We start from the raw sequence: 27,375 nt of genomic DNA, 5'->3' as shown, positions 1-27,375 counted from the left end.
GAATGCCAGCTTTAACAAGAAGTCCCTACCTTTACCCCTGCTAGCATGCCAGTTGTGGAGACACTGAAGTCAAGGTAAGCAAGCGTTTCAGGGTTAGAAGGTTTGTAGATCTGTGCAGGTCGCTTCTTTGGCAAATCGTCTAGTGAAAATAGAGAAAGAATATGTGTGTATCTTACTCCCATGACAGATAGACTTCTGAGTGCTTGACAAATACAGTGATAAAAGAAGACACAGAGGTCCCCGAGCCTTAGTACTCACCTGTATCTAGTACCGGAGGCCATGTTCTGACATCCACTGCTGCTGCCGCCTCTCGCGACCGTAACAATTTACATATTAATTGTGTAGTCATTAAGCAGGCAGAGCGGCTCACCTAGGAATTTAAGAAATAAATAATAATGCAATGGGATACTGATTAATTTGCCCATGAAAATGAGCAAGACCATGATTTATTTTCTGCCAGAACAGACCACAGGTATATTAGTCTTATATTTTCCAGTCGGGAGGTGGAAAGATGCACAAAAAATGTAGCTCACAAAGCAGACAAAGTCATGCGAGTTTTACAAATTACATGAAAATTGCACTTTGAGAAGAGTGTTGTAACGAAACTAAAGGCACCTTAATAGTAAGAATGTGACTTTTCCAACACATTGTATCAGTTATGAACCCAGAATGCAGCAGAAGACTGTGACCAAAACATCTCCTATGTGATGGTAATGTATCTCGGTTTAAAAATAGTATTTTCAAATAAAGCAAAACCTAGCCTGACATCTATATGAATAATTTTACTATCTTAAGTCAATTTTATGTTAGCCATGTATTTCCAATTCCTGTGCTAGTGATAAACTACTGGGAACAAAGTAGCTCTAACCAGAAATTGTACAAGTGGCACTAAGAAATGAAATGGTGAGTTTACTGCAAATACCATCTGCACTGAATTTTAGATGACACACGTTGAAGGTATTCTCCTTTTAGATTTGTTATTTTTAAAAATTCATAAGTAGCAACTACAAGAATATTTCTTACTGATTATAAAAATTAATATATCTAAGGAAATATTCAACCTAACATAAATATGAACACTGTTAATCACTGAAGATAGTACAGAGGAAAAACTGACAAGGCAGTATCATTCTTCTTTTCCCCAAACTTTGAGAATCTGTGCAAATATTGCTAAGAGTATTTTTTTCTTTAAGAAATCTGAAACATTTCATTGCACACTGAATTTCCAATGTTCAACCTAAGGAAATCAGTAACCATATGTACACTAAATTTTACCACTGAGCAGAAGAGATCAGCTTCTGTTGACAGTAATCTCATGGAGGTCAACTTTATAGGCCAACTTTATAATGCACATGAGGAAATTAGGAGCATACAAGCACTGACCCAAGCTCTACTTACTTCCTCTAACCCCACAATTTCCCTGTATGGACAATCTAAGTATTTCAAGCTAAAAGTGAAGCCACATGAAACCACTACAGCATCCCTCAATCCAATCATGTCACTGTCATGGCAAGGCAAGGTAATTACATAGCTAATCTTAGTCTATGAAAATCTTGATTTGGGACATAGCGAAGCCATAAAACAAAAGGAATTTCAAAAGTCGATGGCTACTAGCCCTCTCAGGAATTATATTATCTGGAAGATCAGGAGGTTCATTAAAATACAGAATGACCATGCCTGGAGAATAGCAAGTTGGAGGTAAACAGATAGCACAGTGGGAAGGACAAAGAAGACATCTTAGCTACAGGTTAGCAACTGCTCGAGATTGGGCTCAATAATGTTCAGTTATATTTTACTACTACCAGTTCATCACCAAAACACAATTATGTAGGCCAAATTTGGCTCAGAAGTCATTCTTACTGTCTTCAAAAGGTGCTGTGTAGACATATTGCACCTCAGAGCAGGTTTTGACCTCAATACACCCGGAAATTTGTATGATTGCATTGGCAATGAAGGAACCATCTCAATATTTTAATTTCTGCAAGGTCATTGCTCTCTAAAATGAAAGAAAATCTTCTGTAAAACAGAGCTGAGAAGCTTTTAATACAAACTGGCATTAATATGGCTAATAAATGTCAACATTTTATTTAAAGTTAGTCTATTGAAAGGACAATGATTATAAGTCAGCTTAGACCTGTCCTAGTTTTTAATCACGAAACCAAACAGATCTAGTTTGGCTATTAAACATGAAAGGAAAAACAAAATAACTCCTTTTACATCACTTCTATAATTTTAACAACTGATGTTTAAAAACTGTGAGTACCAAAATATTAAATAACGAGAACCCTGAAGACAATTTCTCATACCTCTACTGGTACTTTGTGGCATCTGATGTCATAGGAAAGCCACAAATGGTAACCATCTCTAGCAGTTATCATTTGAAAATAACAACATTAATTAGAAATGTTAAAATCACATTTGTTTCAACTTGTTTTTTCCAGAGACTCAGAATTTCATTCCATAGATTAGAAACTGCCAGATGTAAAAGGCTATCTCTTTGCAACAATTTTATTTCCCTCAGTAACAAGCACAATGCAGTTATTTATGTGCCACAAAGACTAAACATTATTAGACAAAGTCAAAATACCAAAAGAAAGCACTGAATGAAAAAGTCTGAGTAAAACTTCTCTGGATGAAACAAAATACCGACCAACATCTTCACAACAGAACTTTGAAATTGCTACAAACTGCAAAACAATTAGATGTATAGATAGAGCTGAGCACAAATCATCATCAAGTCAAGCTAACCTTTCCATTGGGATTTTTTTCAATAGTCAGTGTAGCGTTGCCAGGTGAGGAATCCTACCATTCCTGGCATATAGCTGAATACAAGAAAGAACTTCAAATATATTTCTTGAAAGGAGTAGCATAACTGCAGCAAAATGTGACAGAGGAAGTCAGAAGGTTGTGTGCTGTCAAGCAGTGTTGATTCTGCAACACACTGAAGTCCTGAATCTTTGGAAGGGATACAGCTCCTCAACCTACACTACTACTCACTTAAGTTACTGTTCCTAAAGACTAAGCAAATCCATCACCCATTTAATCTACTTGTGCACTTTCAGGTGTCTGCTCACCTCCACAATCATCTTCACTGTAGGTAACGTGGTAGCTATGTTCTGGGGATGTGGAGGTCGAACTGTTATTGGCACACAGCCTGCATACAGGCATCCATAAAATGCGGCAATCAGGTCTATTCCTGCATGAAGAACAAAACAAAAATTCTCCCCTGAAAATCAAATCATTTAATCACAGACACCTATGTCAGCATACATATTACTTGGAACTCAACTCAGAAGGTTAAATGAGCGACTAAACCCTTTAACAGACTTCTTTTTCAGCCCCTTGTCAGTATTTGTTCAGCTTCACTGATTCCTTTCAGTCGTACTGTTCTTCTAAGCATGAAAAACCAGAGGCGACACAAAGCTGCAGCCAGATATCATAATTTAGGTGAACTCCACTTTTATGATCAGGAAGCAACCTGTTAAAAAGACTGATTTCTACAGATTAATTATCTTCCTAAATTTACATTTATAGACAAATCAGAGTCTACAAGAAGAGGGATGCCCTAGCAAAAGGATGAGGTAGGATGATGCCCGTTCCTACCAGGTGCAGATAGTACATCTGGAGGTTTCATTAAATAGTCTTTCTGATGTAATTTTTAACCTCAGAAATGCAGCTTTGACTTACCTACCTGAAATTTTACAGTAAAAATAGAAGCCATGATTTTGAAATACTGCTTCTAACATAAAATTATGTGTTGTTCAATATAAATATTGACTGCAGGTGACAGACTGTGGACAGCACACTTCAGGCTATCTAAGGAGGCTGAACAGACAACAGCACAAAGATCCCTTGAATACTGTTGTTTGATAGCTCCCTGCTGCTGTACACAGGCTGTGATAAGACGACAATGGGGGCTGTTTTATTCTTTCAGTGGAAAAGGATCTGCAGTACTTCTAGGTTATTGTTACTTCAATAAAATGATTTACTCATGGGAAGTGAAATACAGAAAATAAGACTTTAAAATACTAGTTTTCTTTTATGGAAAAAGTTTTCTCATATTAACCGTTGACAAACTACTCCTATAAAGATTTAACCAGTATCTTGCAGTCCTTACAAACCAAACATCACAATACAGACCTTAAATCAGACTATTTATTGCACCAACACACAGGAAATGCTAAAGTTAAAAGAGCAGCACTACATCAGAAACAATTTCAAGCAAATGTCAAACACGGTACCAGTTAACATAAGCTTAAAAGCCCTTCTGTCAAAAGATGGAAATCCAAGCCACAGAGACCTGTCTAGGTTAAAGTTCTATACAGAAAATAGTTATTATAATTTGATATTTCTTACTAATCTGCTATTTATTCATCATATTTCTACTCTAAAACAACATGGATTACTTCCTAGGTATGGCTGCTTTACCCTCATGAAATGTGGCACTCCCAAGACGGAATTCAACAGGTGAATCTAAGAACATTCAGGAGATGGAATATTTTAGCAGAACTGTGTGGTCATAAAATAGTATATTACCAGCAAATTAAAAGAAAAGTAGCAATTAAATTTGATTGCTTATTAAGAGACAGGTTTTAAAAACACAGGTTAATCTTAATCTGAACCCCAAGAAATAATACCTATGTGCATACACAAAGAGAAATTCTTTTAAATACACAACTAAATTCAAAGAAATGTACATAAAGCAAGTATTTTGTGTTTTGCCAATTAACATCGTTTACAGGTTGGTAGCACCACCAATGTAGCACTGTTCTAAAGGATCTTGATAAACTTCTGGGACTACCAAGGTACTAAACATTGCAGTTCTTTACCTGGTGGGTAAACCAAAGCCACATGGTCTCCATCTTGTAAATGTCCCCTTTCCATCAACATGACAGCTATCTTCTCAGCTCTTTTATGTAGCTGGACACATGTTAATGAGTTGGCTATTGTTCCCTGTACAGGAGGAAAGATAAATGTCATAGAAGATAATGCAATGTGCTGAAACTCTATTTTCCTCTGCACCTTGGGTTACTGGATGAGGTGCAGCCACAGTATGTCATGCAATCAATTTAAATATGGAAACCTTCAGCCTTATGCCAAACTGTAGTTGGAAGGAAAAAAGATGTTTGTAAAACAGAGGAACATTCTCTATTCCTTTCTCTGTACCTTCTATGCTCAACAGTGTTTTTTCTCCAACCAAGGGAGTATGGTAGCATGCTAATATCCTACCCATGTAACCTGTATGTCCCTTGCTATACAGGCAGCATTCCTCCTACAGCCAGGAAAGTGCCTTTATGGACCCTGCAGATCTGGAGAATCTGTGGAGGGCAATCCTAAAAATTGCACTTTGTTGTCTGCATGCTGGAGTAAAGCCAGATGGCACAGCAGAAAGACTTTAAAGGACAAGAGACAAAAGACACAGGAGAAAACAATAACTGGTGACAGGGAAAAGAATTAGTCTGGAACAAAAGCTAAGCATGTGCATATAAATGAAACAGAGGAGAAAGGCATTTGTTGAATTTGAGTAACTGATCAGCATGAAAAAAAGGGAGAAGTGTCAATATGCTACAGAGTTTGGCTAACCCAAAACTATCAAACAGATACAGTGTTTAAAATTGGATGAGTGTTAGAGTTCTTGCATTTCCTAAATATATATAAGTGTGTATATACGCACACATACAAATACATTTTTAGAGGAATATATACATCTGTATCACAAAATTCACTACCACAGCTGACACCTCAGAAGAGAAGTCTAAAAGTGAACGTGCCGGACAGACTGACCGATAGGATAGTGCACCTATCACAAGCACTAAGTTCATGTAAAAATAGGGAGTCTGAAAAAACCGGGGGAAAAAAAGTTAATTTTATATATATACATACACACACACACTTAAAAAGAACAATGTATCAAAAATGCAACGCAAACAAAAATATTCTATCACTATCCTATTAAGACAGAAAGCAAGAAGATCTAAATATTCCTTAGACTCTATTTTAACAAGGCAAGGAATAATAAGCATTTGGCCTGATTGCTGGTTTCTATCCACCACCACCATCCCACGCACCACCGCAATATTTACTGACCACAAGCTTCAGAGAGGAGACAGTCATTTGATAAAGGACTCGCACTGGAAGTAGTGGCACCTTACCAGGCATTACTTGGCATTTACAAACTTTATTATAAACTGTCAACAAAGAGGACAATCTAACTGAAAATAAAAAGGACAAAGTCAAGGCTTAGCATTCCTCTTCACCGTCTTCAGCAACCACGCTTACTGAAATGCACTTCAGGCAATTTTAATCAGTCTTCTGAACAACGCAGAGATCATTTCACTAAGAAAGCCTCCTCTAAAGACATATGCAACTATATAGATGCTGGACTAGAGATGGCTTCCATTTGTCCAGCCCTAATTGAGGCCAAAGTGACCTGAGGTCTGGGTATCCTTGTCACTGTAGACCTGCCAGTAGGAATGTGCTTAAACTCTTTGTTCCTTCTTTCAAGAAATTGCCTGTTTGCATTGTCAAGGGAAGAAGGACCCTTTGTATCCCCACATACATCAGCAGCACAGACCTCACTGGCACAGAAAGGGAACGGCTGCAAATCATGTAAATTTCTTCAAAACTTGTTTACATTTAAGACTTCTGGCACTTGCTGCACGTGAACCAGCAGAAAGACAGTGTTTATATGAAGTGCAGGGAAGGAGAATCCTGTTGTTGGACAAGAATCATCGGCAAGCACCAGGCAACTATTCCCTTCATGTCTTTTATACAAGCTGTCTTGCAATGTAAAGGTGTTGCAATCCTTCATGAAGCACACTAAAAACAATGCACTGTGCTATTTTTGAAATATTTCAAGTTCTCAAAAAGCTTGGGTCACAGGAAAACACTAATCTCAGTGGATTTCTATTAGTCATCCACTGCTAGATGCCTGGATGTTTTAGAACAAAGTGTACAGACAATGTGCAAGGAACACAAAAAGGGAAAAGTTGCAAGTCAGATCTAAAATTCAAGATGGGTAATAAAACTTGCCTAGGCTAAACGCCATCAGACCTGTCACTCCTTCCCATAAAACATTAAATCTCTCCATAAAGCATTACATCTCTCAAACAAAGTTGATATGATAAGATACTCCACACTGAGAATAGTGGAGAAACTGAATTTCAAAATTCAATCATTTTTCACTTCTATGGAATGATAAATTATTTTGCTAATTTTAGTTTTGCACATTGTGTCCTTCCCTCCCACTGTTTGAACCCTCCTGCCAGCATGGGAAATCTGGTTTTATCTGAAGCTTAAAAGTCACAGCCTGTGTGGAGATGAGACCGTACATATCATTGCCTCCTTCTCACAGCATCTTTGTCCCTAACTTACAGGACAGAACAATGCACTATTTTAATGGTGTAATATTGAATCTATAAACAGCATTGCCTCTCAAGTCTTCTACTTTGTCACAGACAACTACGTTACTACTTTACTATTATCTGTCAAGTTGCATACATTCACATAATATCAGCTATTAATCTTAATTTAAAAAAGGTAATTTAATGACTTATTGGTAGCCTCAAACTGCACTTTGGTACCAGTGCTGTAATATGGGCTGGTGAAGCATATCCTGTGAATACAGTAAGTGGTCATTTCACAAAGGTTCATAAATTACTGGAGGTTTAAGAACCCATCCAAGTTGAGTACGGACCACATGGGCTGAGACAACACCAGTTACTCCAGGTGGCCCAGGGGAATAGCACTCTTCCAGGCCCCTTGTCTCCTGGAGACCCTCATGGACTATGTATGTTTCCCAGTTTTGACAGATGTGTCTAGATGTACTGTGGTGGGATGGTTTGAAATCAGACTTTCATTCTCTACAGTGGTCTTGGGAATTATTGTTTTGTCATCTACAGTCATCTAGGAAGTCTGTAATCACCCACTCCTAGTAAAGTCAAGTTCCGTACTATGTGACATGCATTAATTCATTTTTGATAAGCAATGAAATGCTGTGCCAGGCTGGCACCTCACATAGGCTATGCAGAGAGATTTACTAGTGATCCCCTGTAGACCTGGTTGGATTCTGGACCTCTCTCTTCTTCTTTTCACCTCCTTTTCCCATTCTCACACCTCCCCCAGATGGTCCAGTCTCAAAACCAACAATCACTGTTTTATTTAGGGAAAATGTTTTGATTTTGCCAAGCCTGTGTTTTTCAAATTGGAAATCAGGATGGTGAGCAGTATTAAATACTAGTCTCTGGTATAGGAATGATCAGTTTTGAAATAGATTCGCAGTGTCAGCTCACCCACAACATATATGTGGTGGAAAAAGAAATGAGAAATGTGTAAGGCGTGCTGTCTGATACAAAAGCAATCTATATTTTGACAACTGGCAATGACTATTCTCTCTTCCTTTCTGCCTCAGTGAACATTTAATATAACAGCAGAGTATTAATGGGAAAAGAAACAGAAAGATCATATTCAGCCATAGCACAAGCAGGTGCAGCTGAAATACCAGCGTGCCATTTTCCACACCACAGCCTGTCAGAGTAACAGTCCCAGCTTCTTACCCTGCAGTTGAGTAGAGTGTAAAGCACATGGTCAGGAGTAGTCTGAGCTCTCCACTGCAACACTTCTGAGAGAAAGAGGAACTAAAATAAAGCAGAGTGATAGTCATGACACTAAATAACTTTTTGGATTTAAAACCAGATAACTATTTTTGCTAGTTTAGCTATGTCTTTCTTATTTATATGCTACATTTTACATCAATACCCAGAAGCACTAAACATGAATTAATTCTCTTGTCATCAGATATATTTATAGCAAGGTGCTTTTGCATGGTAGCAGGGATGTCTCTGGAAGTGAAGCCACTGCTGGGATTATGATGTATTACTACATATACTTTCAAAGCAATAAACCACTTCTTACTGATCTCTCTGAATCTAAGCACAATTTTAATTCTTTAGCTTCCTTTCTTTCTCTTACTATAAATATATAAATATTTATACAGCTTAGAACTTACTAATTTAATTACTCACATAAGCCCCCAAAATAGCTGAATTTCAACTTGATTCTACAGGATCAAAATAACAACAAATAAGGTCAGAACCATATAGGCAAACAAAATTCCCTGGATTCCACTTGAACTAGTAAAAAAGATATAATAAAGAGTGATTTCTGGCAGCAGCCATGTTAACACTTTCCACCATGTTTGTTCTGTTGTCCCATGTAAACTTGTAAAAAAAAATCCATACAAATGAAATGCAGTGATTCCCTCTCATGTCTATTTTATATTTATCTGTAAAGGGGGTTCTGAAATATATTAGAGTGAATTAAAAAAAGCCACTAACAAATTCTGCAATAATAATAATAATACAATCTATGTGCTGCTAACTGTCCTCATGCTAACTAGCTAAACATAAACCACATCAGAAAGTTTAGCTTACCTTTCTGGCTTGGTCATTATCTTCTATTTGTCCCAAATCTCTACCACTGGCCTGTGCAATTCTTTTTCCAGAGACCAAGTTCCCCACCATCACAGAGGCAGGGCCAATTTCTAGAATAAAGCAGAAATGTGTTAAGTGCAAGAAAAATCCTTCATTTGTGGATGAAAATTCTTGTTATTTCTTTTGCATTACACGATATTTTCCTCATTGCTATCCACAACACCAAACCTTCAGCACAGCTCTGCTGATACAAACTTTGGTTGATGGACCAGTAGTAGCTGGAAGATACGCAGGCCTGGATTAATCCCGGCTAAACATATCTGACCGGGAAGGCCATTTAGCATGGGCTCCCTACAGCCAGAGATACATCTTGTCTGCCTTGAAATAAGGAACCTTTGGAAATTGGAAAATTCAGCTCCTAATTTAGGCATGTACATTCAAGTGCCTTAAGCCACATGACATGTATCCAGGCTTTGGAAACAATGTTCCTATTTCTCCCTTCTGTACCCTGGGCTAAGCTGCATCCCTATTAGCAATTCTGTAATGTAATAGAATGAAGTGACAAGGACCAGGAAGTCAGATGGTGCATATGATAAAATATACGCAAGCCCTTTAGCACAAGTTAGGGACTGAAGAAAAATATCTTAACTTTAGAAGAAAGGAAGATGTCACAGCTGACACTTCTCCATGAGGTGGATTTCATAGATGTTTTGTTGCTGCCATTACGGAAAAATATCTGTCTCACTGATACCATTTACGCTCATGTTAACATTTGCTTCCTGCTTCTCCAGCATGGATTACTGATAAACTGCCATTGATACCAGGCTTTGTTTCTAGTCTATGATGTCTAAGCCTTGCCTCAGTGATGGTATGTGGTATAAGTGTCAAATTAAAAGACGTGTAAGTAACCAGATAACATACAATAAACAACATCTACAGACCACTCTGCTTTAAAAATATGAAAGCAGTATCCCTTGGGTATGTCACAACTATGCAAAATGGGAGCATGTGATGCTATCAGTTTGGGTTTTGCGTTCCTGGCATTGCTTTTACCTAGTGATATATATAACATATACACAATGTATCTATAAGTATCTCCACTGCACTGATCATAATTCAGTGATTACTTTGCAAAGCAGCAACATGGAAATACTGAAGTGAGCACTGCAGTTAAAGGCTCCGTTGCTTTTGTTAAGTTAGTGACAAACACTGTTAACCTCTGACATTCCCAGTATCTGCAAACTGAGATTGTAGTTTTGATTTCTGAAACATTTGTCCAAAGGTTTTAAAGAAACAAGGTGACAGTTTTGGCAAACTTGCACTGAATTCATGATGGATAGTCCCCATATTGGAGATCCAGAGGGTAAAAACATGGAAAGTAACCAACACTTAGCCTAATGTAGCTGAATTCAGGTCTTAAGCCTGAGGCTACAGATCCAGAAATCTTTGAAATTAATCTAAGTACTAAAATCTGCAATTGGATTCAAAGTAAAAAATTTGCTAACATTCACTTGTTCATTGGGCATGAGTAACCAGTGACTGGATGACAGCGGGATACATGAGCTTTCTGTCTATTGAGTCAGTGCCTTACTGTATCATTTCATCCAATATTCTCCATAAAGTGTGGCAGAAGTTCTGAAGAATCATCTTAAAACTAGTTAGGGTTTTCCCTCAAATAGATCTGCTGTAAGAATAATCTAGAACCTCCCTACTCAGGTAAAAAACCTTTATGCTCATTCTTGGGTTTAATTTATTCATGACCAGTTTCTAAGTATTTGCTCTTCTTCCAATGCTGTTATTTAGTGTCAAGAGTCCTCTTCCTCTCTGTTTCTACTTTACAAACTCAGCCTTCAAATACATCAAGATTTTATCCTTCTCTGTTTTGGCCTCAGTCCATCCTCTTTAAACATAACTGACCAGGAATTTACAAAGAACTCCAGGTGTGGTCTCAGTAGAGTGATAAAAATGTCTTCATTTTTACTAAACTTCGGTCTTTGGAGCATTTTTCCTTGCATTCTTTGTGAAGGTACTTCTAGCTTCTGTGAAAAAAGATTGTTCTTAACACACCTGGAATATTTAACAGGAACAGCTGATCGAGCTGATTCTCACCTGCATTAACAGTTCTTTGATTTTGCTCCATACAGTATCATGAAGACACAGCATTAAGTCATGGTCCCTTTGCCTTCACTCATCTTACCTGGTTGTTTTTGCCTTGGTTTGGGCAGGTTTGTTACGCATGTGTGGGGACACATCAGCACATTACAAGGATGCAGCGATCCTTCCAAGAAGAGCTGTTTGGTTTCCGACAGATGTATTCCTCCCAGTGGTGTTTTGGGAAGTGTGTTTGCTGGTACGAGCGCTAAGCAGTAGACTCCCACTTGATGAATGCTGTCAATAGCCTAAAAAAAGCAGGAAGTTAATTTTAATGAAAGGCTAATTTTTCATCATTCTAATAAGCACATGTTGTTCTGAATTACTGCATAAACCAACCCTAATAATCAACTGCCAACGGAAAGACGCTTCAGCAATGTCAGTGATAAGGAGGTTCTTTTCAATGGGAACAGGTGGACGGAAATGTACCAGACGTTATTACACTCATTCCAGAAGATAAAAAAGCAAACAAAAAGCTGGTGATAAATACACAGAAATCTATTAAGAAATGCTACCTAGGCATTCCTCTTAGGCACACGTTAGTAGCATGTATTCTGGAGATTTATTCCTAAAATGGGGTGGCAACTCACGTGAAACTGGTTTTAACCTGCACGCTTCTCAGAATTAAAGTTCAAAACATTCCTATCAACTTAACATCTAGTCCATCTTGGAGAGCAAAGAAAAATTTCAAAGGTTGCATGTATATCACCATATACCTACTGATTTATGTAGTTCATGAATTTTTAAATTTTTTCTAATAACTGTTTCACTGTCTGATTACAGTGTAAAAGATTTACAGGCAGGAATGGGAAATGACAACAATAAAAGGGAAAACTATGAAAATATCCACTTGAAGAAAAAATCTGTTGAATGAAAACCTGAGAAATAACATCTTTGAATCTTATAGTAACCATGTTCGTTGTCTGACAAGTGGAATAAACTGCATCACCTTCATGAAATCTGTAACGTACAGTATCTATGTAACTTCTTTAGGTAAACATGAATATCCATTCACCTACATTTTAATTCCATACACATTTTAACTAGTTATTTTCCTTACATTGGTAACAAAAATTGCAGTGAGTTAGAAAAACAACTTCAGCCACTCATGCAGACTGAGAAACAAATTACAGACAGCATCTCTAATGAGTAGCTAATGTTCAAAAATATAATTTACTTAACTTGCATTTTAATTTTTAACTGTGAGAAAAGTGAATGCATACGTCTGTTGCCTTGAAGATACAATCTGTATTCTGAGAATCAAATAATCATTTATAGTTATGTACTTAAGTGTAGACCAATAAATTACTGATTACTTCTACAGATACTCTAAGTAACACTTTGCTTTTGGCTTCTGTTTGCTTCATTTTTTATTGATTTGATTAGAAAATGTTGTAAGAAAGAATAATAAAGTAGTTACTTATTTTACAAATATTGCAGTTTTAGTAGCGGTAGATCTCACAGCAGTATTGGAAGACCTCGCTGCTGGTCTACAGACACCTTACCTGAAAGATCAGCAATAGCGAGATATATATGACAGCCAACACACTATGTCTTATGTTTCTGGCAGTAACCATCGTAACCTCCTAATCATAATGTTATCATTTTGTAGGTTCTGAGAAGCAGTGCTAAATCATAGGATCCTCACCTGACATCAGCTTGAAGGAAAACTGTTACAGGGCAAGTAACCACTCTTACTCAAATGTCAACCAGTGTGGCTCCTAGATTTGGTGAATGGAAAGCAACACCCAGCTGGGATGGGATGAAGGGTTTTTATATAATGATTCCTCAGTGACTTCTGAACTGTCTCCTTTGATAGCTACATCTGCAGCACAATGCCTGATGTCATGGGTCATTCAAAATTGTCACCTTTCACACTTACAAGTCTAGCACATTTCTGAAGCAGGGAATGACTTTGTTTCACAAGGATGAGCACTGATGAACTGAGGCTTAAAATTCTGAGAAAGAAGAGTAACAGTCAATTTTAATACTGCTGGCATTTATGTCTCTTGATGAGATGGCTTGGTTTTTGAAATGACTCTGTTCGGCCAGAAGTGAACAGGTATCTGAAATCTTTATCTCTCTGTTTCATTGAGAAAACAAATTAGAGATACTAGAACTTGCAGAGAGTCCAGACGGCTAGTTGTTCAAGCTGAGAAAGCATGTCATTCTGACAAAATTTCTCCAGGCAGACACTCTCCAGTTCCGCAGTAGACCTCCTAGCTTTGACTAGTCCTGTCAAGTCCTGCCAGCACACTGGAACTGGTAAAACTAACATCCAGTCTGCCAGGTACAGGAACCACAACCCTGCCTGAAGGGTCAGATCAGTTTGCAGCAGGGAGACAAATAAGTATCTAGGATCCATCTGACTGAACTGCTGAGTGACCTGGGATCTTCACTCACACTGTCACTAAAATACCCTCCTCCTTCACTACTGTCAAGAAAGTCTATACCCAGCCTGACCACTCCCTCCCAACCATGCCTCTGCTAAAACCCATAGATGCAGTCCCACATAGTCCTGCACATAGAGCAGCTCTACCATCCTTCAGCCCTCCGCTGAGGAACAGAAAGGGTCAGGGAGAGTCAGAGTATGTGCAACCCACTGGAAAGAAGTTCTGAAAATTGATGCAGCTCATCTCTAGGGAAGAGGAGACGCAGCAAGACACAGCAGAAGCAGGCAGTGTAGGGCAGGGCTGGCACAGAGCAGCACACGCAGGGTGTCAGATGAGTCCCACAAACATCATCAGAAATGAGTAGCAACTTCGTAGAGTTTTTTATCATGGACATCATGGAGAGTCATGACACAAGTCTGGTATTGGTATGTTGCTCATCACTAGCAGATGATTCAGATGCAAGTGGTTATCACTTCCTGACATCTGTCATTAAAACTCTGATTGGGAAGGAGACACAAAGCATCCCACATGTTCCTGGCTTCTGTCCTCCATCTCTGCTTTCAGCTGAAGTGGAACCAGAAACTTCTTGTTCACATAGTGACGTGTGCCAGAGTTGCAGACTTCACATACGGGTGATGAAAGCAGCCACACGTATGTATACTTTGATATACGGCCTACCATTCTCAGACACTGCTGTGACTTGATCATACTCAGAATAACAGGATTGACTTCTGGCAGGAGTAACTTGACACAGGACTCCCACAGTTTTCAGTACTGAATTCTACTGGCTGTGATGGTGTAAGACATGATTTCTGTAAAAGTCAGAAAAATGCTCAGCTGACAAAACAGGAGAAGTGTAAGTCCAGAGTTTCAACCTTTTCTTTAGGAGCTTGATACTTAATAAAAATTATCAAAGCATGGGCAATCCAAAGGCCCCTCCTTCTACAATAGTTGCCCTGTGTGCTACTAGGTGCTTCAAAGGTTTTCTGTGTGATGGAAAAGCTAGAGGTTCTAGCTTTTCTTGGTAATAATTTCGATCTACTGTGAATATGAGATGCCTCTAGTTGTATGAAATGTAGCTATCTTTTAAATCAGGAGAGCAGATAAACCTGTCTTGAGATGGATGAAAGTTTATTTGTTCAGTTTCTTCAAGGATACTGTAGACAGATTCCTTTTCTTACTCAGTACAAAGCAATAACGGATAAAAACATCTTCTCTGAATTGCGCAGGACCTTTTTCTTTGGCTTTTGGTCAAAGCAAAAAAGATGTTTGCAATATACTTACCTGAGAAGAGTCCTTGAGGAAGGACAGAAAGGAAGGTAGGAAAGGGAAGTGGAAGTAACAGGTGACAAGCTGTAGACAGAGCTGAGACCATTTCACAAGGTACTAACAGAGAGAGTTAATTTCACTACGTCTCCATTAAACGTACCACTTTTGAGTGAGAATTGGCTTAACCATGGAGATGGTAGAGATGGAATATGTGCTATCTAAAGTATCTAATTTTTTGTGTGTGGACATTAGAGTTGAAAAAAATTTTGAGTATGGTAATGATATTGCCTTAACTTGGACTGCTACACGTAAGATCAGAAGTTTTTAGCACTCAGTAGCTTCTGTCTTCTGGTCACACTGTCGAACTGTCGAACAGTATCACCAAGTGTTTCACCACAGTGGTATGTGCCTTGCATGATCCACCAGACAGCTGGAATGGGATCCCTTGCAATAGGTGTTCTCTATGCAGATAACATCATTGTAGATACCTAGATCTGAGCTAATCAATCACCTCCTTTCATTTTGGTGGACAGAAATTGGCATTTTTAGATTGTGTTTCACCCAGTTTATTTTAGCTATCAACATGGTGCACTAGAAACATAATTCTCTCTCACTGATCAAAAAAAAAATATCTGGAGATCTAGCTCAGATACTTATATTTACTTTTGATGAGGTGAACTCCATAACAGAGCCAATAACTGTTTAGTAAGAGACTTTGGTAGCTTTTGACAGTAAAAGTATGTAATACATTCATTCATTACCCTTTTGAAGTAATGAATAACTACATCCTTATAAATTGTACGCTACTCTCTTCTTGTTATTACTTCAATTCATCCCTGTTTTCTTAAGGCATTTTGATTAGGAAAAGGATCACTCTCTGGATATGTGTGGCCTAGATAGGAACTGTCACTCAGAAGAATCTAATTTTGTGCTCATTAGGTGCAAGTGCAACTGAAGATGGACTTACAATTACGCAAAGACAAATGTCAGTTACCTTAGGGGTCTGAAAGATCAATAAAAAGAATATAAAACAGGAAAAAATAGCTTCCAAACATACATAAAGAGCATTACCTGGAGAACTCTACTCATCCATTGAAAACTGTCTTCCTCTGTGGAATCTGGCCTTTGCTCAGCAACAATAACTATCCTTTCATCGTGCAGTACACTCACTGAAAACACTGCTATTCTATAGAAGAGAAGGAGGGAAAAGTATTTAGTGCCAGGACAGATGGAAAAACCCGTCTTCTAAGTTAATCCTCCAAAACTATGATTTTGTTATTTATTACTCAGACAACTTGTGTCTCAATTACTATTTTATTTATGGGGAAAAAGAAACAACAGTTTTGGATAACTTCTGGAGGGGAAATAGGGAGCTTTGTTCTAGAACCATGTAAATAAAGGCATAACGTCACAGCAGGGTTGGAGAAGTGAACATTCTTGGGATAAGAAAAGCACTAAATTTGGGTCACACCAAAGTTATTGTTAGGCTGTTACATAACAGCCAGCATAAGCACCTTCTTTGGCCCCATCTTAAAAGAAAGTAATTGAAACATCATTTTGTGAGAGGTCTGCCATGTGATCAAATGTGAGTGCATGTTACTGCATTAGGCTCTTTGGAAGTTGTAGTCTCTCCTGCTCAGTTTCAGCACATTAGGAACGTCACACAAGAACCGCTGTCTTGTTCAAGAACTTCAGTGATAGGCATACTGGAAATGTTCAACTCATGAAAGGATCCTGTTGAGTCAACACATTCAGAATTAACCAGTTGTTCAACTGGAAATTTTAATACTCATCATTTCGGACCTTGGTGTCTAAAGTCTGCCTCAACACTCTCTTAGTCTTCCCTTTGCTGTGTCCTGGTTCTAGCAATATGAACACCAATGGAGGGAAATCACAGTGCAGATTAGACACTGCCTCCTGAAAGCATTTTGGGTCACTTACACCTGCTCTAAGCAAAATAAGGATTTCTATATAGTGTTAAGAAAAGAAAGGATCAAACCTTCCCCTGTAGACAAATTTCATCGGTTCCACAGCCAGTGCTGTTGCTACAATGTCATCAGCATTATGTCTTCTTCCACTGACAACCATCAAACCATCCATTTTGCCGATAACAAAGACAAGTCCACCTGGTCCTATAAAGCCTAGTAGTCCAGTCCTTATAAAAGGATATTCAGTGATAGGGCCACCAGAACTGGTCATAGGAAACACCTGTAAGACAGAGAAACACAGGTCTTCAATTCTATACACAGAGATCATGCTGCAAAATATTTCAGGCACGCTCTCTCAGATAGCTCTTCAGGAATGAAGTAAATAGGTTGCTGGTGATGGTCTTTACTCTTCACTGACCGTAAAGGGAGTGTCAGGAAACTCCTAGACTCGCATGTGTAATTTTCAGTACCCCAGCAAGTTCAATGCCACTCTGTTTACCATACACATTTTCCCTAACCATGGCTCTGTAAATTATCTATGACCTTAAAATAATATATAAATCAACATAAACAGTATTGAATAAAAAAAAAACGCTGTGCAGACAGCAGCTAACCTGAGGTGCTATGTACAGGTTACTGAGAGATTAAATCATAAACGTTACAGTAGAGGTTCTTTTCAGTATCTTATGCTCATTTCCAGCACAATATAGAGAAATAAGCAAGCTACAAGTGAAGCTATTTTAAGGTACTATAAATTAATGACTCTTGCAGCTGACCTCATTGTTATCTAAGGTCAATTAAGTCCTCACAATACCAGTGATAATGCCTTCTGTAGCATGTCTAAAAGTGAAAATACAGCTCTATACAGAGCCTCTCTAAAGGCTTCAACACCAGACACACACATGACTTCCACAAGACAGATTTCTACTGCTTTTTCTATCCTAACAAGCACAGTGTTATCACTCTGGCACGTGAGCTACTTTGAGCTACATTCTGACACAACCACACTTTCCCACCGTCACTTCTTTAAACTGAAATAGTCTAAAGGCAAGTTATTTAAGACAATGGCAAGTGGAAGACCATGTCTATATAGTGTCCTTCAAGGCTCATCTAAAAAGAAAGGTCAAATTCTGCTGGCAGATGCCCATGGGTGACTCTTATTGAACAGATTTAATGCTTATATATCCTCAGCCATAATTCATTTCAGGAACACTAAAGTCTTTGACTCTAATATCTGCAACGTGAATTACACAGTAAACCAGAAAAGAGGGCCACCTGGAGAGGGCTCCTAAGAACATGCTTAACTTTTTTAAAATGAGTGGTCTTGCTCACTCAATGGCAATTTACTTGCTTACCATTAGGAATAAGTCTAAATCAGTCTAAATATGCTGTTAAACTGCAGACCCAGTTATGAATTATGAATGATTTTACAATTACAGCAACTATTACAAAATGAACCTAAGTACCTTTCTGCCCTGAAATATGTCAAATCCAGGATTATCATTCACACTGGGTATTGCCAATTGTTCTTGTACCACAGTAATCAGCTATCAACAAATTTCAGATCACAATAGCATAGTAGGATTCCTGGCTTCAATAGCAGAATGGAGAATCATATCCACTAGTCTCCCTTAATTATTTAATGCGTAGTGTTTACAACATTCAGATCTGCATTTTGCAGGAGATATTAGTCATGTCTAGTCTATTAAAAAACATCTGTCAGGATTCTGTATAAATGCAAGTCTTTAATCCTGGCTGTGTTGTGGAAATCTTGGAAAATGCTTTTTAAAAATACCTAGCAGCCTTCCTACCGTTTGCAACACTCAAATTCTGCACATAGCTAGCTCATAGACCCATGCAGTATTACCTTTTCAACTTGGTCGTTATTTCTGCTTTCCTTCTGATTGTTTCAGCCCCTGGTATCTTCTTTCAAAATTAAGGTAAAAGCTCTTCAGAGCCAAAACTAAACCCCCATAAAGATCTACTATTGCCCTTAATGAAATGGGTTTCGGTGCAAATTATCTGGTTAGAGTATAGGTCCCAAGCCACACGTATTGATTATTACTGCTATACTAATATTATTACTATCCATATTTTATGTCAAATACTATCTCAAAATAGAAAAGTTAAAAAGAAAGGATTTTATACAACATTTTTTGGTCAGCTTACCTCAAAAGTATTTTTGGTCATGCCTGAGAGTCCATAATATGATGTACCCGTTGCAATAGCACATACACAAAGTTCTCCTATTTCATCTGTTTTACAGAGCTGAGGAATTCCATCTGGCTTCACTGAACACATTATAGCTAGAAGGAGAGCAAAGGACTTTAAAAAATATTATAAAACAAACTACAGAATAACATAAATGCTGCAGGAAAGACATTGTGGTAGAGTTGACATAAATAAATTATATGTAGACTAATGTCTAACAATCAGTTTCTCAAACATTAAGGTGTTCAACACTATCAAATGTTCAAAAATATCAAAAAATATTTATACAAATCATATTTATATGAAGATCTTTAGGTCTTTACACTGATATTAAGTCTTCACACTGATAACAAAACCTAATTTGCCTCGCTCTCTAAAATTTCAGTTGATCTGTAATACTGCTGTGAAATGTGACTGTGTTCCCAGTTTTGCATATTGAAAACCACATTTGCCGCAGTCAGTGGAAAATGAAATACCCTAACGGAGTTCTTGATAATAATTATACTGCCAGGGAGGCTGGTAAGCAGGAAATCAACCTCTCACAAAGTAGCAAGTAACATCACATGAAAGATCAAGATATTCTAGCAGATTAGTACAGTTGTTTTACTAAGAATTTATCAGAGCTCAGACTCCCTCTCACAGGTCTTACAGGACTGCAGAGACAACAGGAGCTAAATGGGAGGGATCAGAAAGCACTGGTCTGAGGAAGATGCACTATTTTATGTGACAGCCATGTGAATAAGAAGTAGGTACACTGCTTTAGCTATAGTCCCTGGAGTTGGAGTCCAGCATGTGTAGATTTTGCAGTTGGAAAGAGGATATGATGACCAAGGGAGACCAGAAATGAATCAGCACATCTTTGAAGTACAAGTGTAAAGAATCTTGAAAGACTTTTCTGCCACTCTGAGGATAAACAGGAGCATGTACTTTTATTAAAACGATCAGAATGTATTATGAAGTGCAAGATGGCACATAATATCTATTATAACATAATATCTTATATGATAACTAATAGACAACAACCAATCTTATCTTCCTTTATTTTCAGTTGTCCAACTGAAATTTTAGAAGATGCATCATTGTGTTTTATTCATTTGGTGCATAACAGTCATTCTCTTATGAAAAACTACAGTATTACTGTTTTCTAGTCCCTATAACAGCTCATTTAAAATCTCTCTCTCTTATGAAAAATCTTATCTTCATCTTTAGAAGCACCGGTTTCAGTTTGAATTTATCAACATGAACTGTTCAGTCATTTCTCCTCTTTCTAATAACTCAGTGACAGCACAAGATTTTTGGAAAAACATTCTGCAAGCCTTCAGATAGCAATTTTGTTGATCCTTAGCATAGGTTATGAAAACTTTCACTACCAAGTCTCATCTGTGTCAGGCTTATGGATATTTATAGCCTCCAGACATTGTACTCCAACTTTCTTATCTTCTCTACCAGCATCTCACAGTTAAGGAATGGATATTCTGATGTGACGGCAGGTTGTTTAAAACACACTGCTAACACAAGCAGAGACAGCCACTGAGGTAAACAGAGAGAAGAAATTTTGGGATTTCCAAACCATGAAGTTTTACAAGGTAATCCTTTTGGACTAAAATGTTTTCAAATACACATGTTCCAATCCCAAAGTTTGTTGTCTGACAGCAAAGTACATCCATCTATGACTTTCTACAGTTAATTACTTAAATTGATGAATGCTAGTAAGTTTCAAAGAAAGTTCCTCACCTCCTGGCATCACTAAGCCAACATCCTGGACAGTCAGAACAGAAAGCTTTTCTTCAGAGTCCACTCGAATCACTCCATAAGTGAGACCATGCATGGACAGAACTCCTCTTCCTGGTGGCTGATTGCTGTCATCTGTTGGCCTGCAACCATGGGTTATAACATTAGTGCACCATCAGGCAGATGTAAGCATTTACTTATTCTTAATGGACTGCTATTGCAAATACTCCTCTATTTGAGAGTTAAAAATTTCACCTTCTTTTTTCCCCTACTACATGTGACAGAATCCCGTTTTTCAGTCATTTCTGAGTAATTATGTGTGTCCACTCTCCCATCCAGTAGCCACGCACATATATGGAGCTGCAGAGATGAAAGGAATACCTAACATTTACTCAAAACAGCTTGTATTTAATTTTCAGATAGGTTTATAAAGATTGCTCGATGACTCAACTAAAAGCCTTTTGCCTTATTTTAAAAATCCTGAAAAGCAATGCAGATGATGTGGAGGGAAACTACACTCTAAATATTTGGAACTGATCAGTAAATAACTTGATAACTCTCTTCATGTTACCTATTTTGAGGCAACCTAGAACTAGGAAACCAAACTCACCCTCCAGACTAAAAGGCTAACTCTAGCACACTGATATCAAAGCCAAGATTAGAATACAAGTATGCTGTGTTTAAATCACAGATATGATTTCCTACTCTCAATACTTCAGCATTTAAAATTACTAAACAGAAGAAATTAGGCTGTAACAGATTCACTGCCAAGTATCTGTGGAAGCTGCAAGGATTTTACCATCTTTATTTTAATGCATATAATTGAATTCTTCCTATTCTAATTTACCACATGAAAATTAAAACAAATTACACCTTCATCAGTCATGGTCAAAATGTTGTGGATGCAGCCTCTTTGTAATGCCTCAGATTGCTCAGATTCACTGCTGACACGCTGTACAATTCCACAACATCAGCACAAGCTGTCTGTCAACTTGTTTCAATATAAAACCGCCTGCTCTATCAGTGGATACAATTATATGTATGTCGAGTGTAGCTTGAGGAAACGAATGTTGACGTATGCAAGTTATTAAGTCAGGGGAATATGTCAGGGCTTTTTTTCATGTCTGGAAAGATTCTTGTACTGTCCTGCATTTTAAAATGCAAAACTGGAAGCTAACGTGATGGTGATTTGAGTGTGGATAATGCATGCATGTAGAGCAGCCAGACTCCAGCTATTTTCAAGATGGATAAACCAGCCAATAATTAGTTCAAGATTCTGTATTTTTCCTAAATATTCCATCATAACACAACTATTTTTTAACAGATAATGTCCTTTTATATGACATTTCTCCTCTACTGTGCTTGAAATATTAGATGGGCCTTAGCCAATCATGCTCATGTAAGCCGTGCAGTGATCGGCACTATAAATTTCAATTAATAGGTTTTATGAGGCATATTTCTCAAGTGACATTGTCAACAAAGAAGGATGTGGGCATGCTTGAAAATGCATTAGACCATAACAAATGGTGCTAGTAAACAAGCAGCTGTGATAAATAACATTCCCATCACGTAAAAGGAACTTTCAGCGACATTATTGATCAACTTCCTCTCATCCTTGCTCCCCAAAACACACAATTTACTGCTCATGAGAAGAAAGGCCTCCTGCATACACAGCTTCTCACAACCTTCTAGGAGTAAGGACTATCTAGGCTTCCATCACATAGGTTTTCTTGTGCTACTTATCACATCCAAAGACTGCTAAAAAGAAGAGTGGGCACAGCTTTGAAAGACACGGGCTGTGTAGAGGACAGGGGTACCAGGGAGGGAAGCTGGAGGCACAAGGCCTGCTAGGATCATGTTGGGGGAACTTGTCAACAGAGCTACACTTGCTGTGGGCCTGGGTTGAGGTAACAGCTTCGCCCAGGTTAGCAAGAAGCGCTGTGTGATGGAGGCAGGGGTGCAGAAGGAAAGAGTTGGTGTCAAGAACCTGGGGTCCACAGGACAGGCATTTCAGAGCTGCTGTTTGAGAGTACTTCTGCTATCCTGGTAGTCTGAGGTGGATCCTTGAATAAGACACCAGTTAACAGTGCTCAAGTATCCTCTTGCAGGCAACTAGCTATCTGACACTGAAAAGAAATACAGAGAACCAGGATGGAGGAGTGAGGTGGGGAGCTAAGCACCTATACATCCTCTTAGAAAGTATCTTGTCAGCAACAATCCTGCAATATATGGTATCTTATTTTGTCCTGTGCGTGATATCCACATGGGAACAACCCTAAAAAAATATCTCTGGCAAGCAGGAGAGAAATCACTTGGAAAGAAGATGAGATTTAAATAACCCCATTCTAATGTATTTATAATTTATTTTAAAGTTCACATTTTAAATTTTCTTTACACATTCAATATTTCTAATACTGGATTTGTAATTCTGTAAGACTGCTTGCTAGACAAACATAGATCCTTTGATTAAGGTAGGAACAACTAAACAAAGATGTAATTCCACCTACTTCATATACTAAGTAAATTTAGCTTAAACCACCAGACAAACTTAGCCCTTTAATTTCCTTAACTGTCAAAGAGGGACAACGTGCACCTACTTCAAAGCTGATTTGTTCACACTGAGTAGCTGTAGAGCATTTTGAGAACAGTTACTACTACCATTTACAGATACAATCTCTTTTACCACTATTTTTCACCAGTCATTTAAAAGGGAAAAGATGTGTTCTTAAACTTTTGCACTCCCTTAAGCAAGTAGGTTCAGACTAATATGCAATAAACGAAAGGGGAATACCGTACAGAATTATTTGCGTGACACATTCCTTTAAATATTAGGCTTCATGATTCAGCTCTAAGGCTGAAGTACCTATTAGTCTATTACTGACTGTCTTTTTCTAAACTATAAGGATATTTCAACTGAGAATTGGTTTTGTTACTCTTCCTTGCAGGAAGGTGAGTAAAAATACACCATAGATTTTGAAAGAGTCAGAGCATTAACATGGAGCTCTCTGGATCTGCGCTCTGCGGGGAGTCATTCTAATGCATACTTCAGCTGTAACTCTTTGGAACTTGTATGATAATGACTTTACTGTCAGTGGAGTAGCGTGAAGAAAATGAAAAATACTAAAGCTCCTAAGTTCAGCTGGTATTATCCTACCATTAAACAGACTTCAAAAAAAGAGATACGTGTTCTGTAACATTCACTGTAGTAAGAACTGTTCTGTAATTATACAGCAAGGCATTGAAGATAAAAATGCCATTTTTTTTTCTTTTGGAATTATCCACTATTTTATGTGCTAATAATTTTTTTTTTATGTAAGCTCTCAATGCTAGTTAATTTGAAAATGAGTTTCTAGTGCTTCAGATGGCTACAAGCACGGAGTTTAAGTCTAGAAAGGGCACACCAGCCATCACATATTGAGATACAGTGAGTTCTCCCACTTCATAACTTGCGATTGGGGCAGATTGTCCAGGGCTAGCACAGGAAATGAAAACCCTTTCCCATTAATCGGTACTCAGCACAACTGACATCCGCTGCCCACCCATCTCCTCTCGGCACTTACTCACTCCAAGGGAGCAAAGGTCTGTACAGCCTATGGCAGGGAAACCCATCACAAGGGAAAAACAACATACTCCTTGGTACAAAGCTGAGAACAGGCTGGTGGAGCTGAATGAAGGGCTTTCTGAGATCCTGTCGTTCACAGAAAGATAACTAACCCAGACAGGATAAGTCCCTGAAGGATAGCTTTCAGATGTTTTAGGCTAATAATGTGGTGGCTAAAAGACAACCACACTCTTGGCCTCACATCTTTCTTCCTGTGATGTTTCCTTGAAAAGCTAATTGAAAATCTAGTTAAATTTCACTTGGACACCACATTTTAAACTTTGTGGCAGGAAGTATTTTACTTAATGCTATTACAGTGTTTTACACTTTTATACTGCATGTTTTAACATGTGAAACAATTATAAATGGCTGTAGAAATCTGAACTTAAAAACAAAATGCCTGCTTTTCAAGGTACAACTTTTGGAAAACTCTGCCAAAACAGACAACACTTAGGCCATTTACTGTGTTCTACAACATTCATGACAGGTGACTGCTTCATACTGACATTCAGGTATACAAGGCTTAATAGTTTCATTATAATTTATCAATTTTATTTCTAGGCACAAATCCTCCAGACTCAAAGGGCATTTCCAGATGATTACTGAGAGTCTATGAGTGGTTAAAAAGTGCCAGTCAGCCGAAAACAACCTGCAGAATGTCATAATTCTTTTTAAACAGACTACTTTAAAGAATGATTTTCCTCAATAGCAGTTCCACTTTAATTCCCACATTTTAATTAATTTTATGCTTACGGTGGAATTTTTCCATTTCTTTTAGAGAACTAGCTTTTCTATTTCAGTCTATTTCATTTAAAATTAGACAAAATTACAGAAATGGGAACTATATTATAAAGCATTCTGAAGTTAAACTACTACTTTACAAATTCTTCCTGTATGTCTTCTTTGGACATAAACAAAATGAAAACTAAAAATGTCATGCAGAAGTTCAGTATGCAGATTCATACTTGAATAAATTTTTCATTTCAAATTACCACATATATAGTACAGCGGATCTATTTCCACTGGTGTGACACAGTACCTTCGAATAGCCACAGTGAGAGCTTCTGGTGAACTAGCGCAGGGACAAATGACCTCCTGTCTTAGACCTTTACTTTGGAAGACATTGAGAAATGCATCACAGGAAGAAATAGACCCTGGGGTAAAGGAAAAAAAATCAGAGGAGAAAAATAATCTGGTTTCTGAAGTGATGCTATTCAAACTGCAAACTTACTATTGAATACATAGGCTTTTCAGGAGAAAAAATTTAAAAGGACCAGTGTCCACTGGGAAAGAAGTCATAGCTGCTACAACTATATGTATCTATATACAGTCGTGTGTGCATACAGAGAATACAGACTAATCTTTGAGCGTAAAGGTCTTTCACTATCCTTATGCAGAAAAGCCATTACTGCTAGATTTACAATATGAATTTCATTAGAGTTTTGGTTTTTAGGAAGAGGCAAATTTAAGATTTAATTCAGAAACTCAAAGCAAACTACTACAAACAAGCAGAACACCTGTACGTTGGTATCTTAAATAATACAGAGAAACAGTTCACGCTATTAATTCAGATGATGATCCAGATGTGGTTCTCCAGAGTAGTATAAGTATTCCCCTAAAATTCTCAGTTACTTTTGCATCTGAGCACCATCATTCAGAAGAAATATTCTGATCCTTTCTGTAGCTTAAGGTTATTTACTTCAGTCTTTATACATGACTGTCATGTTGAACAAAACTGGATTTACTGCAACTTATGCTATGTGGAATATCAAGTTTGCTTCAGGATTAGCTAAAGAAAAACGTATTTTTAAAAAATCCAAAATTAATTACTGTTTCCGTAAATATCATACAGTTTGCAGTAGACAAATCCTACACTTTGTAATACTTTAGCTAAGACGGCTAAAGATTGAAATTATAAAAGCAAGACAGAAAACACTTCCCATTCTCTACGGGACTGCAGAAGCATAGCTTACATGGGTTTGCACCATCAGCCACTATTAGCATACGCAGTGACGAAAGGTTGATGTCTCTCTGATCTCGATGTGCCACCAATGCCCAGTGCATGTCTCTGGATTTTACACAGGCAACTTTTGCTGCAATCAGAATGGGAAGATTACTAATACATCATATGAAAGCTATACAGCTGTATTATCAATTTGTACTTTTGATTTTGACTATCAAGCATACTTGTGTATATTCTTGTCCCTTACCTTTGTATTGACAGACTTTTTGTATCCATGACAGTGGATTCACTTTCATTAAGGAGTATGGAATACTTATAACATGCATCATGTTCATGACACTCTGAAATCAAGCAAGATAAATGGGTTTTATACAACAGTCGTGGTAACTATTTACATTGTGTTAAGAGCAGGGGCATCTATGCAAATCATTCTATGCTTGTTTTATTGTCAATGCTGGCATTTATCTTTTCTTATCTAGCTATCTACATTAAGATGAAACAGACCTCCATTTTTTAATGTTTTAATTAAGGATTAAGGATTTAGACTAATCAGATCATAACTTTGAAGTGGTACTGAAAAAAATGAAACAGATTTTCTTTCTATTTACATTCTAAGCGATTCACTTTAAATAGGAAAAATAGAAAAACATCGGATGAACAATGTCTGCACGTTTGTTACACAGGTTAATATTATCCC

General features: G+C 37.7%; 1 protein-coding gene across 1 annotated transcript in view; it reads right to left on the bottom strand.

The window, feature by feature from the left end:
* Positions 1 to 27,375, bottom strand: part of LOC104163433 (disco-interacting protein 2 homolog C) — a gene marked incomplete at its 3' end in the record, with an annotated part of 135,094 nt that overhangs the window by 41,438 nt on the left and 66,281 nt on the right. The window contains exons 14-27 of the mRNA XM_009702442.1: positions 26,926 to 27,019; positions 26,689 to 26,808; positions 25,755 to 25,869; positions 21,118 to 21,257; positions 19,342 to 19,478; positions 17,244 to 17,452; positions 16,316 to 16,430; positions 11,629 to 11,830; positions 9,432 to 9,541; positions 8,556 to 8,636; positions 4,830 to 4,953; positions 3,075 to 3,196; positions 259 to 370; positions 30 to 139 (exon numbers count right to left, since the gene is read on the bottom strand). Of these exons, the coding sequence (XP_009700744.1) occupies positions 30 to 139; positions 259 to 370; positions 3,075 to 3,196; positions 4,830 to 4,953; positions 8,556 to 8,636; positions 9,432 to 9,541; positions 11,629 to 11,830; positions 16,316 to 16,430; positions 17,244 to 17,452; positions 19,342 to 19,478; positions 21,118 to 21,257; positions 25,755 to 25,869; positions 26,689 to 26,808; positions 26,926 to 27,019 (1,791 nt within the window). The remainder of the gene's footprint in view (positions 1 to 29; positions 140 to 258; positions 371 to 3,074; positions 3,197 to 4,829; positions 4,954 to 8,555; positions 8,637 to 9,431; positions 9,542 to 11,628; positions 11,831 to 16,315; positions 16,431 to 17,243; positions 17,453 to 19,341; positions 19,479 to 21,117; positions 21,258 to 25,754; positions 25,870 to 26,688; positions 26,809 to 26,925; positions 27,020 to 27,375) is intronic.

The sequence above is a fragment of the Cariama cristata genome, unplaced genomic scaffold (assembly GCF_000690535.1).
Source record: "Cariama cristata isolate BGI_N322 unplaced genomic scaffold, ASM69053v1 scaffold10666, whole genome shotgun sequence".
NCBI lineage: Eukaryota > Metazoa > Chordata > Aves > Cariamiformes > Cariamidae > Cariama > Cariama cristata.
This window is presented reverse-complemented; position numbering and strand designations above follow the sequence as displayed.